The 13,519-nt window shown below is 47.6% G+C and overlaps 1 protein-coding gene across 1 annotated transcript; it reads left to right on the top strand.

Moving 5' to 3' along the window:
* The first annotated feature begins 289 nt into the window (after positions 1-289).
* LOC142802970 (uncharacterized) lies at positions 290-3,581 on the top strand. The gene is made up of 2 exons (XM_075888060.1): positions 290-541; positions 3,273-3,581. Exons 1-2 carry the CDS (start codon positions 290-292, stop codon positions 3,579-3,581), a joined length of 561 nt encoding a protein of 186 aa, XP_075744175.1.
* Positions 3,582-13,519: the final 9,938 nt, after the last annotated feature.

Here is a 13,519-nt window from a genome sequence, read left to right as displayed (position 1 = left end):
GTGGTGTTTTGACTCTTGTCATTTCTTGTTATATACGATGAACAGCTGAATTTATTTTATATAGCAGTAGACCATTACCATAGGCAACATATCACAGGTAATACAGTGATCACAATGTGGGAAAAGTAAATAGTTAGATACTGAACGCTGTCTTCTACTATCGAAGCAACAACTAGGACTGCTGCGGGAAGCATTATTACCATCGTGACTTGCAGCTGGACGCCCTTCGGGTCTCCAGAGTGCACGTTGACCCTCTCTGAACCCTGTGGTGCGCGTGTCTCCCGTCGTCATGTTCGGCCCGTTCATGGAGGACAACGATGAGCCTTTAGACGGCGTGATCATAGGCGCCCTCGGCTTTACCGTGGGGACCCTGGTTGCCGCCTTCATGGACTCCATACGTGGACCGCTGGACGGAGTGAGCAGTACGAGGCCCAAGTACGAGAAGGGCACCGCCTCCAAGTACGACGAGGCACTCGAGTGTCTTGTTTCCAGGACCTCCAAAGACGGGCCTTTCGTCGTCGTCAAAGAAGAGGCATCGCAGGTATACGTGAGCATTTGTTTTGATGTATTTAGTACCTCAATAGGATGAATTGATGACAAATTTATTGTTTCGCCGGAGGAGTAAGAGGATGGAGGTTGCTCAGGTGGGTTTAAAACCTAGCGTTCCTTTCTCTTTTGTTTACGTCATGTGATTTCATCGTTATAATATGTGGATTGTCTCCTAGCACGTTTTGCTATATGCCATCGAATTCCATTTCTGACCTGTTTCGCTCGGCTGTCGTGAACGATGTATTAATTTTATTTCATTTAGGGCGTTTTGGTCAGCGCTAGTGGAGGCAACAGGGTGCAGCCAAGATGTGCGAAATCCTGATAGGCTAAACTTTTATTATGGACAGTGAGTGAGTAACCACTTTATTCACCAAAGGGGGGAGCAAGGGGAGGCTCAGCAGGATATGTACGCTGCCAGGTCCTGCTTCATGATGTGTACGCAGCTCTTGCCAGGACCCGTGTCTGGACGTCTTGGTCTGTACTGAAAAGAAGCGCCACCCATCGCTCCTCGGTGAGGGGTGGCGAGACGATGTCGGTGGGTGGCATGTCCTCCGACCAAGCCCACAGAATGTGGTTGAGCGAGGCAACGCCTCCACATAGACAGCATCGTGAATTGATAGCGCCCTGATAGCGAATGTACGAGTGCAAAAGAGGGCACGGAAAGGTGCGGGTCTGCGCGGCACCAAGAGATCTGAGACCTCTCGGGAAGGCTATCATGAGGGGGCGGATATGAGTACCGTTTAAGGCGATAGTGATGGACGATGTCGTGGTAGGTGACCAGGCGCTCCGGCACCAGGGCGTCTGACTCAGAGGAACCCACCCCTCGGTTGACACATCCTCGATCGTGTTGGTGAGCCGAATCGTTGCAGGAGTGGCTTGATTGGGTGGGGACCTAGGCCAGTGCAATGTGGCGTGGTTTGTCCCATAGTAAGAGCGGGCGAAGGAGCCGCAGTGTTGTAGGCGAAACCAGGCCTCGGGCGAATTTCGATATGGCGGGCTTAGAACTGCTAAGTACTACACCGGCTTTGGTGAAGATGGCAGCCAAGGCGATGACCACCCGATCCGCCTCGACGGTGTAGGTTGTGCACACGGTGCTGGTTATTACTGTTGTCTTCCTGTGCGGCAGTGAGGAGGGCGATACAGAGACGATGGCAAAGATGATGCCGGGTGAGGTGCTACGAGCCGTGTCCACGAAAGCAACGGCTAAGTGGTTGGCATAAGCTTGTTTCGAAGCATGATCATTCGTGCTTGGCGGCGGGCGTCATGGCGGCCTGCGAGCATGTTCTTGGGTAGCGGCTTGACGCAATAGACCGCCCGAAGGGCGTGCGGTAGTAATGCCAGGTGTGGTGGATGAGCAGAGTTGTCTTGGCCGGTGGAACAGAGGATTCAACGACTAGTCAGCGAACGACAAAGTCGTTGCACTTGAGAAGTGCGGTGGTCTTTAATAAACTCGTCGATAATGTTGTGTACACCGAGGCGGCAAAGGCGCTTCGTTGACGCGTTGGGGCGAAGACTGAGGGCAGTTTTGTAGGCCTGATGGATGAGCACGTCACTCTTGTCGCGTTCAAATTTGAGAAAGTGAGTGTAAGGTAGGCCATAGGTGAGACGGGTAATGACGAAAGCGTCAATCATGCGGAGTAGATCGCTTTCGTGCATATCCTCTCGCCGCGCTCGAACACGAGCTAGCATACACGCAGTCTGCTGAATAGAAAGCAAGGGCTGGTCAATAGTGTGAGTGTTGCAATGGTTGAACTGCAAGGCCAACCCCAGAAAGCGGAGGTGCGAGACGACGGGAATGGGATTGAAGTTGGCGTAAGCCATGATGATGGGTAAGTTGTCTTGTGGTGGCGGCGGTCAGGGGGCCGTGGGAGGAGAAGGGCTGATTTGGTCACCGAGCAGGTGAGACCAGTCGCGTATAAGTGGCATTGATTACGCGCTTTTCGGATAAATAATGAATGACGAGGTGAAAGCCTCTGTAGGGAGGGTAGCGAAGCTGAGAAAGATCCCATTATTTTGTCCCCGAACTCGTAGTGGCTCATGAGCCGTTTAAAACCTTCTTTGTTCTGGAAATGTGGTGAGCATACACCGTAACTATATAACAACATTTTTGCCACGTGTCTGAGGGTTATAAGTGATGAGGTAGAACATTCAATAAGCTGAGGCAGCAAAAGTAAAAATTTTTCAGCGCGCTACCAGGAAACGGAAGACGACGTAGACAGAACTACTGAAGACATCACAAGCTTCAACCAATAAGTGTTTATTTTACAAAATCATGTCCCGTTGCGGTGGTATAGTGGCTAAAGTACTTGGCTACTGATTCGCAGGTCGCGGGATCGGATCCCGACTGCCGCGGCTGCATTTTCGACGGAGGTGAAAATGCTGTAGGCCTGTGCGCTCAGATTTGGGAACATGTTAAAGACACCCAGGGGGTCGAAATTTCCGGAGCCCTTCACTATGGCGTCTGTCATAATTATATGGTGGTTTTGAGACGTTAAAACCCACAAATAAATAAACCAATTTTACAGAATCTTGACTAAATATACACACCGAGAAGGAGACGTCTATGATAATAGCCTATTGTTAAGCATTGTCTCTCACATCTTTGTCTCACTTCCACGCCAACAAGGCAAGACCCTAAGGAGCTTCATCCTTGAAACAGGGTCACTTGTTTGCATAAAACTAAGTGGTCAACTTGACGTGGCCCACCTTTTCTATGAATGCAGATCATAATAAACCAGCTGGGCGTGCGGATCGCTTACGGAGCCTTCAAGCGGACGCTCAACGCAAGGAGCACCAAGTCCGAGGAATCGTCGCTCATAGCTCAACTGTCTGAGCTGTTGGGCGGCGTGCAGCGTACCTTCGCGGCTTACTGCTTCCAGTGCTGCGAACACGAGGCGCCTAATGTGGCTGGGCGAGTCACGTCAGGTCGCTTCCGCGGTAATGCCGTTCTCAGAGACGTCGAGCCCTTCTGGACGGCCTTCATCTGCCCGGTGGGGAGCTCCATGCGGCCCATGAACGCATGTGCGATTTGAATAACGCTGTGTTTCTATGTACATTTGTCGTGACCAAACTTGGTGTAGTATATTTGCGTTAATAATATAATTGTTCATATATAGCATATCAACGGACATGGGCGTGAAACATAGCTGTACATTGCTCGTGTAAGCCTTGAAGGGTCCTTAAACCACCCCGAGGCCATATGCGAAACACCCGTTTCTCGGCTTCACTATCCATCCTACAAGCACTATCTCCTCCTCGCCACTCATATTTCCAAAAACAAAAACAAAAACAACACGTGGAGTGTCAACACTAAGTGTTGAGCCATTAAGGATTTCTCGATTTTTGACTACATGCTGCTAACTCTGCTTGCGCATTCACAAACGCAGAAAACGAAGATAAGCAAATTTATCACGCACGATAGTAATGCAATGCAAGTCGGAAAGTGCATGCCACAGAACGGTAAAGCAGATCACGAACCATTTTACAACATGTATTTTATTCATTGATACATGTTGACCAATTAAAAGTTGATTGACTGATTGACCAATTAAAAACCTATTTCATTCAGACGCCACGTGAGCGAACCGCTTACGTCACGATTTGGGCCACGAGAGTGGGAAACGCCTGAAAGAGAATGAAATGTTAGATATTTTGTATTTTCAGAGGCTGTTTATAGGGGCTCTTGAAGGGTCAAAATATTTTGAATGGCATTGGGCACAACGTGAACGTGAAGGAAACGGTTTGCAGCACCCCTTTGTTGCGTTAGAGCACTTCCGAGTAGTTAAAAGGACACTAAAGGCAACTATCAAGTCGACGTTGCTTGTTGATTGTTGAAATAGTGGTACAGAAACCTCTTAGTGTTACTTTCGTGCCAAGGAAGGGCCTGTCTTGAAGTAAAATCACGTTTGAGAGGTCCGCATTGGGCTAGCGCACTTCAAATTACCCGCCTCATAAAGCCGACCAACCGGACCTACTCACGTCACTGTTGCCATGTACAACGTTGCCCGGCTTTACTGCGTCAGTAGCAGCAGACCCAAAGCAGCGGAAACCAAAGCAGCAAGAGCCGCCATTGATCGATTTCCCGCCATTGACTTCGAGATTTCAGACGTCTTGCAGGCGCCCCACTAGATGACACAACATGTTCCGTGTAGCCACGCGAAAAGTGAATTTTCGAACCACTCGCGCCATTCCGCATAGTAACGTCCAGCGGTTCTTTTCTCCATGAGTCAAACAGAAACGAACAAGCAGATATTTATTGCGTCTCTTGATGCACGAAAGGTTCTGAATTTAGTGCAGCTAGATTGATTACTAGTGATTAATTGTAGGCGGTCCATCTGATGTCATCGGAATCATTTTGAAAATGTCCTACTGCAGCGCATGTGTTCTTGTGCAATTACCTTAATTTTTCGGCAAGCAGGGCACTGTTGTTGATAATATTGTCGTTTTAGATGTCCTACATTTAGCTTTCACTCTGACGTTAATTGTTATTTGACTTTAGTGTGCCTTTGAAAGCGGACAGAAACTGATCGTGCTACAGTTTGATTGCATGTATACTAGTGCTACCTGAAATAATGGAAGTAGGCAGAACGCTTTCACTATGCCGGATCATTGACGAAAGAGGAAATCATTATCATGCCATACAGATAAAATAGATGACGTTTGTTTTTTGAATATGCCTAAATATATGCGTGGCACTGAGTACGAAGTGTTAATTGTTCTCTGCAGCACCTTCTGACGTCGATGTGCAGAATAAAGTCGAGTTGCCGTGAAACTTCACTTCCCCCCCCTCCCCCCCCCCCCCCCAATCATGCGACGCAGATTGCGCTTTTGCGCACTTCCCTACTGGACACAGTCACGGAAATACTTCAGCTAGATGGCAGACCACCTTTCACGGGGTGTGGAAATGTACGCGAATTTAACGTCACTTCATTTCGCGACAAAGGTGTTAGTCTATGAGCACCGCATTCGCAAGCAGACAGTTTGAAAAAAAACAAAAACAAAAAAACGTCTGACTACATTCACTTTGGGTTTCATGGAAATTTCGGCAATGTAGAATCACAAAACTAGATTTTGATGACGGTATTCAACTTTTCAGTGCAAATTTCTACTGTAGTGTTCGTGCCCCGCGCAGTGCATGGTCTATAGTGACTAAGCTATACTCGGCTGCTGACCCGCAGGTCACGGGATCGAATCCCGGTTGCGGCGGCTGCATTTTCGATGGAGGCGAAAATGCTAGGCCCGTGTGCTCAGATTTAGGTGCACGTTAAAAAACCCCAGGTGGTCAAAATCTCTGGAGCTCTCCACTACGTCTCTCATAATCATATGGTGGTTTTGGGACGTTGAACCAAACATATCAATTACTGTAGTGTTTGCAATCGGAAAATAAATAATTGTATGTTTCAAGCTGATACAGTTGTGAAAGTTAACGTAATTTGCTAAATGCACTGTTCTGAGTGAAAAAAAAAACTTGATATATAAAATAAAAACACAGTACTAACTGACCTGCACTGTTTCTCAATTCTGCTTACGGAATTCGAAGAGCCGCAGTATACCTCCTGGTCCATTTCTCTTTTTTTGAAAATTTGTGCAGTGACGGGCATGCGCAAGCCGGCAACTTGGCGAAGGAAGAAGTCTGCTCTGCTAATTGCGCTCGCAACACTCGCGTTATATGTGCTGTTTCACCGCGTTGGGGCTATAGAGAGGAGCTCCGCTTTAATAGCGTGACAGTGAGCTCTAAGTGGCTCACGAATGGATGGTGTTCTCAATTTCTTTACGCGCAGCACTCTACTAGAAGTATCCACGTGAAGTCATTCAGATTAAATAAGTGGTCATTCAGATTAAGGAGCACCACAACCAATGCACTGGGAAGTCGAAGCACGGCGAAATTTCTTATTTGGAATGACCATTGTAACATCGTAAAAACCACTTTGTCTTTCTTGCACCTGTGCCTTTCGATTATGGGTTTTAAAATGAGTAGCTGTACGCCCCGCCGCGGTGGTCTAGTGGCTAAGGTACTCGGCTGCTAACCCGCAGGTCGCGGGATCGAATCCTGGGTGCGGCAGCTGCATTTCTGATGGAGGCGGAAATGTTGTAGGCCCGTGTGCTCAGATTTGGGTGCACGTTAAAGAACCCCAGGTGGTCAAAATTTCCGGAGCCCTCCACTACGGCGTCTCTCATAATCATATGGCGGTTTTGGGACGTTAAACCCCACAAATCATCCAATCAATCAATCAATCAATCAATCAATCAAAATGAGTAGCGGTACGGTTTACACCACGCCTAAATACTTTGCCGATTCAGTTACATAGTGTCGCGTGGACGTGACGTTGACGAAGGCAGCAGTCGGCGTGTTTAATAAGAAATTTTTATGTGGGTGAAAGTGTGGCCGGAAAATTGAAGTACGAGGAATTCGCGCTGTCACAGCTCGGGTGAACTCGCCCGTCAGTCGACCCACTTGGACTCGCTCAGGCTCAGATCGAGCCATGAGTCTGATTGAGCACAGGTGAGCCATACATTTCGGTGTGTTAGAGTCTGAGTAATTTTCGTGAATGGGAATAGAAGTGAGTCTAATGCGCAAAATACATTTTTTTCAGTTAGTCTGAGTCAGTTCTACTTTTATTGGCCGACCTATGCTCACTGTACGCTGATAGCGGCGCCGGCAGTCGATCAACTGATCATGGCTGGAACGTGCCTTCTTTTATACATCACACATCGAACTTTCCAGCGTTATTGCTGGCACTCGTGTGAGCTCTGGAGTAAACAACTTTTCGCGTTCTGTGCGTAATCTTGACAAATCACCCTCAAACCAACCGCGAAGCTTCCCCAACGGCGAGACGTGGCCTGCGCTAAGCTAACAGTTCCTATGGTTGAAACCCGGATACGATGAAAACGAAACAAGAACCGCGTGCGGCAGATTCCCAATTCTTGCTAATTCAAGCGCGTGAAATTGTGATTGATGCCTTGCTGATTCAGGTACACTGTACATGCGGCGGCAAAATTATAGAAAAGCCAAATAAGTCACAACGCGCGATGCCGACCTCGATAAGATAGAGCTGCATCGCTGCGCTACGCCGCCTGACGTTGAGCGTCTTGGTGTCAAGACATCGCAGTGCGCGTGCGCATCTTTTCATGCCTGCAGTCCTGTTTTTTTACTCGCTCGCAACGTACTGGGCCCCGGAAACCGAGCGCCAGTTTTGGTTTGAAGGAACATGCGCGCTTATAGCGTTTGCCTGGCGTCCTAAGATCTTGGTGAATGAAGGAAGGTTGATTTTTATAAGTGTTCACATATAAGGAAACTTCAAATACGGCGAGGCGCAGATACTGGTCAACCTGTGTTTGTAGCGCTTCGTTCCGCACACTCTTGCAACTCACTCAGCGATATTACAAGTTGAGTCACGTTTAGTTATCTCACCTTGTTGGCGTGTAAATCCTTATGAACACGGAAAAGATAGGACATTCGATATTGTGTGTAGCAAACGGAAACTGCAGTAGGCCATCTCGAGCAATTCAACCATGCTTTAGACAAGAATGAATAAATCGGGGCATCACATGTTTTATGCAGTGGTGTGGTGTGTGAACCCAGGTGTTTCCAGTTCTACGCGAGCGTGCTTGAGGTTCCATTGTGACAACGGGCAAGCAAATGTATTTGAGTGTAATATTTAGGGCAGGGTATTCACTTTTGCTTGAGTACATGAGTAAACCTTGTCCTCTCCATGGCGACAAGGTCACTAGACTAATTCATCATGAGCCTGTCTACTGTCGAAAAAAAAAGAGAAAGCGTTTATTGAAAGGCTTAAATGCGCGTTGTTCTTCACCTTTCACGTTTATCATGTAGTTGAAACGATGTATAACAATTATAGGCTGCTCCCTCTTCATGAGAATTCCTGTAGCCAAGTTCGAAACTCAAACGAAACTGCAGCTAGCAACTGCAAAACGTGTGTCGAAAGCAAAGAAAGCTTGATTTCGATTTTACAGGTATTACAAGCGCATATTTGATCATGTGTGCAGTGAAGTTTTAGTCAAACAGTGTGCACTAAACATTGTAAAAACAAATGCTGTGCGTGCGAATATAGACCTCTTGTCAGCGTGTAAACTTTTGAAGCATTGAAGTCACCCATCGGAAATGTAACATCTGTAACGTCATGCACTTTTATGTTGATTCACTGCACCACTGCTACGCCAAAATGAAAGACGTAAAGTGGAGTACGTTTGAACTTCGCCTTCAAGAGTAGATCGCGATAGCGTAATTAGTCCTCGTGTACGTCACGTTATTTCTGACCTGCTAGCCTGCTTCGGTCCGTGGTGCATGCCTAAATCGTGGCGTAAGAAAACCGATGATTGTGACCGTGACGTAGGTCATTTAGGGTACAATTGAATGCCTACTACAAGCATAGCTGTTTAGTGCCCACTGCGCCATAGTTATTTATTTTGCGAATAGGCGAGGGTTCCAGTATACGCTCTCATAGGGCAGCACACACACTTAAGGCTGGTGCACATCGGTGACTAGCCGCGGTCGCGTGACCATTTGCGACTGGTCGCAAACGGTCGCAAAGCGACTACTTTGACTAGTCGCTTCCTGACTGATTTTTCAGTCGCGTGACTGTGGTCACAAAGCTGCTGGAACCAGTCAGCGATGCTCATTTTTTGTTGTTTGTTTTTTCATTGCGCTGGTGAGAATGGATAAAAACGCGAAATGCGGCGCGCTTGGTTTGCTCCGCTCACTCAGCTGGCGGTGATCAGCTGATCGGCGCCGGTCTCTAGAGTTCTCTTTGATAACGAGATCCGGACGTGACTCTCTGCTATTGCGACTTCCGGTCAGTCGCATGCAGCCTCTGCCGGTGTGAACATCAGTCGCTTTTTGGTCACCAGTCGCAAATGGTCGCGCGACCGCTGCTAGTCGCCTGTGTGCACCAGCCTTTACGCTGCTGTTCACTTGGTCGACGGTTCTGCTGCTAATGAGAGGTAAATTTGGCCAAGAGCTTTGTAATGGGTTGGATTTTAAAACACCCCTCTTTCTTCAGTTCACATTTTTTCATGCCTGGCGCGATTATAAGTTTGTGCTACGCAATATAGGATGCATTAAAGAGACTTCTTAAACTTCTTAATATTGATATATTGTTTCCTTCTGCAAAGAAGTTTGACCAAATCTCGTTAGTCTGTGATAGGACACTTGTTTGACACGCAAGCGGCCTGGGTTCAATCTTCACTTTGACAGAGAAATTTTTATTATTTATTTTGATGACATTTTTAAAAATTTTTGGGTCATGGACAAAATGATTTTTTACTAAAAACCAGTGACGCCCACGCCTCTCCTACAGAATCTCATATGTTAAGATTATCGAGCTTACTTGTCCCACGTCATGAGCGAAACCTGTGATTAACTTGGGTGCCGGGGCAAAAAGTAATAGTATTGAATGTAGCGGTGGACACTTTTGTAAAGGCTTCTATGTCAAGTCCAGTTCTTTTTCTCCTTACAGTTACGGCGTTTTTCGAGGCGGCCCGATTTCGAAAGTACGCTTTGTCAGTGCTTATTTCAAGTCTCGTTTCGTCATCAGATTTTCAGCACGTTCTCTTTTCTTGGAGCAGGACATGGTGGGAAACAAGACGCACAGAAGTAGTAATGACCAGACTACGATTCAGAATCCCAAATCTTAATTTATTCATACACAGAGTGGGTCCGATCTCGTTCTTCCTCTTTTTGCAATGAGACGTGAGCTATAAAACACCTCTGGCTAAACTGCCGACGTTTTTCCTCACACAGAAAACAAACTACGAAATGTATTGCGGCAACATGACCTATCAGCTATACGTTGACCATTCTGTTATCATTTGGGGCCTCTGCACTGAGACACTCCGAGAGGAATATATCCAAGGTTGTTGAAAAGTTCATGAGCGACTCAAGTAGATTTATTATTTGAATTATGTCATCGCAGTGAAACAATCTTTGGTCAATTGGAGGTTATGCAAAATTATGTTATCATCTGGTAGGATTCGTCATAATTAACGCTTCATTATAATCGCATCTGAACCCTCTATTAGCCCTTAAAAATGATAGAACTACTGAATCCAGACTACAGGATCCACCTGAATATTGGCTGATCCCCTTGAGTGGGTAGGTGCCAATCTACGAAGGATCATCATTACCATCAGATTCAGCGGAGATCTGAAGCAGCTGTAGAGGCAATGAATCGTCTGTATACTGCATCAAGAGGGAGATATGTGCATGCACGACGACACCTGTGCTTTGAAACAAACGATAGCGGAATGGTTTTGGGAGACAGCCGCTTTGAAGGTGGTCTGGCATTGCGTAATGACGTGCAGCTGTTGCGTGTGGTGGAGGCATGAAGTGCGTCCGCTATCACGTCGTACTGAAGCTAGACGCCTTAGCCAACATGCATCCAAGTGCCCAACTATAGAAATGTTAGAGATTTATCCACTGTGTCTGCCACGTGGGACTAAATCATGACATCATGTCGAAGAAAATAAAATAAAAGTCAAATGTTTACGCTAAAGCGCGTCATATGTGTGATCCTCGAAGAAGCGTGGCTGTTTGCTTTGGTGGTCCAGCAAACTACTCGTCTGGCAAGAGCCCTGTGCTGCAACCATGATCTTATTTTAAAGGTGTGGGCAGGATTGTGACCCCCTTATTGGTATGCACGCGCTCATGCTTTCTTGTGCACGTTTATGTAAACTATAATGTTGTTACGTAAAAATGACACGGCCGTAAAAATGACACGTAACGGGGAACGGAGCGGGTGAGACCGCGCCAAAAGAAGCGGCGACGCACGCGGTCGTACGTCCGAGATACACCCAGATGACCAGCAGTTGGTTCATCGTGAAGCTCGTGCAGCACGGTTGAACGCAAATTTTTCGGCACGACAAGAAGGAGCTCAGGGCCATCTGGCTGGAGGCTACGACGGCACAGCGTGCCATTCAGGAGGACGTACATGCGAAGTGACGTGTCGTTCGGAGCAGATTCGAGACGGTCAATAAGTTGTCGCAGAGAAGCATCACGACGTTGTTCATCACCAATCTGAAGAAACTGGGACATTGACATGACGCTGAGGCTAGGCTCGATGTCTGGTTCGTCGGGCTGATCAACAGGGTAGCGGGATAAACAATCGGCGTCCAGAAGGAGACGTCCAGACTTATAAGCAACCGAGTAGGAGTACTCCTGTAGGCGTAATGCCAAATGACCAAGTCGTCCAATGGGGTCCTTCAGAGAAGAAAGCCAACAGAGCGCGTGATGATCTGTGATGACACGGAAAGGGCGGCCATACAAGTAGGGACGGAATTTTGAAACCGCCCAAGCAAGAGCGAGACATTCCCGTTCTGTTATAGAATAATTGCGTTCAGACAGACAGCAGACGGCTTGCGTACGCGATTACACGGTCGTTGCCCCGCTGAATTTGCGCCAAAACTGCACCAATTCTGTGATCACTCGCGTCTGTTCTCACTTCTGTAGGAGCATCGGGGTCGAAATGTGCAAGAATAGGAGGTGTCGTTAGAGCGGTGATTAGCTGAGAGAAGGCATCAGCTTGAGGAGGGCCCCAAGAAAATGGGACGTCTTGTTTGAGAAGGTCGGTGAGTGGCCGTGCGAGTGCCGCAAAGTTTTTAACGAACCGGCGAAAGTAGGAGCAGAGGCCCACAAAACTGCGAACATCATGGACAGAGCGTGGGACTGGGAAGTTTGTTACAGCGCGTACTTTCGCCGGGTCTGGCCGTACGCCGGCAGCGTCAACAAGGTGACCCAATACGGTAATCTGACGAAGACCGAAGTGGCACTTGGAGGAATTGAGCTGCAGGCCGGCCCGTCGAAATATGGATAGAATGGTCGAAAGACGTTCAAGGTGGGTTGCAAAGGTAGGTGAGAAAATGATCACGTAGTCCAGATAACACAAATATGCCGACCATTTAAATCCTTGTAGGAGCGTGTCCATCATTCTCTCGAAGGTCGCTGGAGCGTTGCAGAGCCCGAATGGCATGACCTTGAGTTAGTAAAGACCGTCAGGGGTAACGAAGGCGGTCTTTTCTCGGTCCATGTCATCTACAGCAATCTGCCAGTAGCCAGATCGGAGGTCGAGAGATGAAAAGAAGGTGGCGCCATGGAGGCAATCAAGGGCTTCGTCAATGCGTGGTAGAGGGTACACGTACGTCTTTTTTGGTAATTTTGATGAGGTGGCGATAATCAACGCAGAAACGCCATGAGCCGTCTTTCTTTTTTACTAATACCACGGAAGATGCCCAAGGGCTCATTGATGGTTCGATTATGTTTTTCGCAAGCATTTTGACCACTTCTTTCTGAATCACTTCTCGCTTGGACGCTGACACGCGGTACGGCCGACGGTGAATGGGCGCAGAGTCACCAGTGTTCATTAGGTGAGTGACGATTTTAGTCTGGCCCAAGGGACGATCGTCGGTGTGGAAAATGTCCTTTCCACAGAGATCTGGTAGTAGATTTTTTAATGATTCGTATATGTGCATCGCGTTATTTTTTCGCCCAGCTTGCGAGATAGCTTTGTATTTATTTGACTATACCGTCAATTATTTCTGAAAGTGGCTGCGGAGAGGACGACCTCTTCATGTGCGCGCCTCAGGCGGAAGCAGAGGCGCGCGCATGAAGGCTTCGTAGACCTCCCTGGCAGCAGTCATAGAAGAAACGATGACCTGCGCGGTGATATTCACGGGAACTTGCCGCGACATGATGACTCGCTGGACCAACGCCGCTAGCTTCCTTCACATTGCGAAAGGCTCCTCCAGAGTTTTTTCAGTTATGCTTGCTATGGACGACTGCACCGTCTGCATGCAACCGTTATTGAGGACGGTGCTACGCACTACTTCGACGTGGCCAATGTGACGAGCTTTTGGCATTGGTCACACACTCCTGGTTGATCGTTTTCCTGTGCTAGCAATGTGTACCTGTAGAGTACATAGGTACATATACAAATATGCAAATGCGGAGCACCACGTG

This window comes from Rhipicephalus microplus, chromosome 3, assembly GCF_043290135.1.
Source record: "Rhipicephalus microplus isolate Deutch F79 chromosome 3, USDA_Rmic, whole genome shotgun sequence".
Taxonomy (NCBI): Eukaryota; Metazoa; Arthropoda; class Arachnida; order Ixodida; family Ixodidae; genus Rhipicephalus; species Rhipicephalus microplus.
This window is presented reverse-complemented; position numbering and strand designations above follow the sequence as displayed.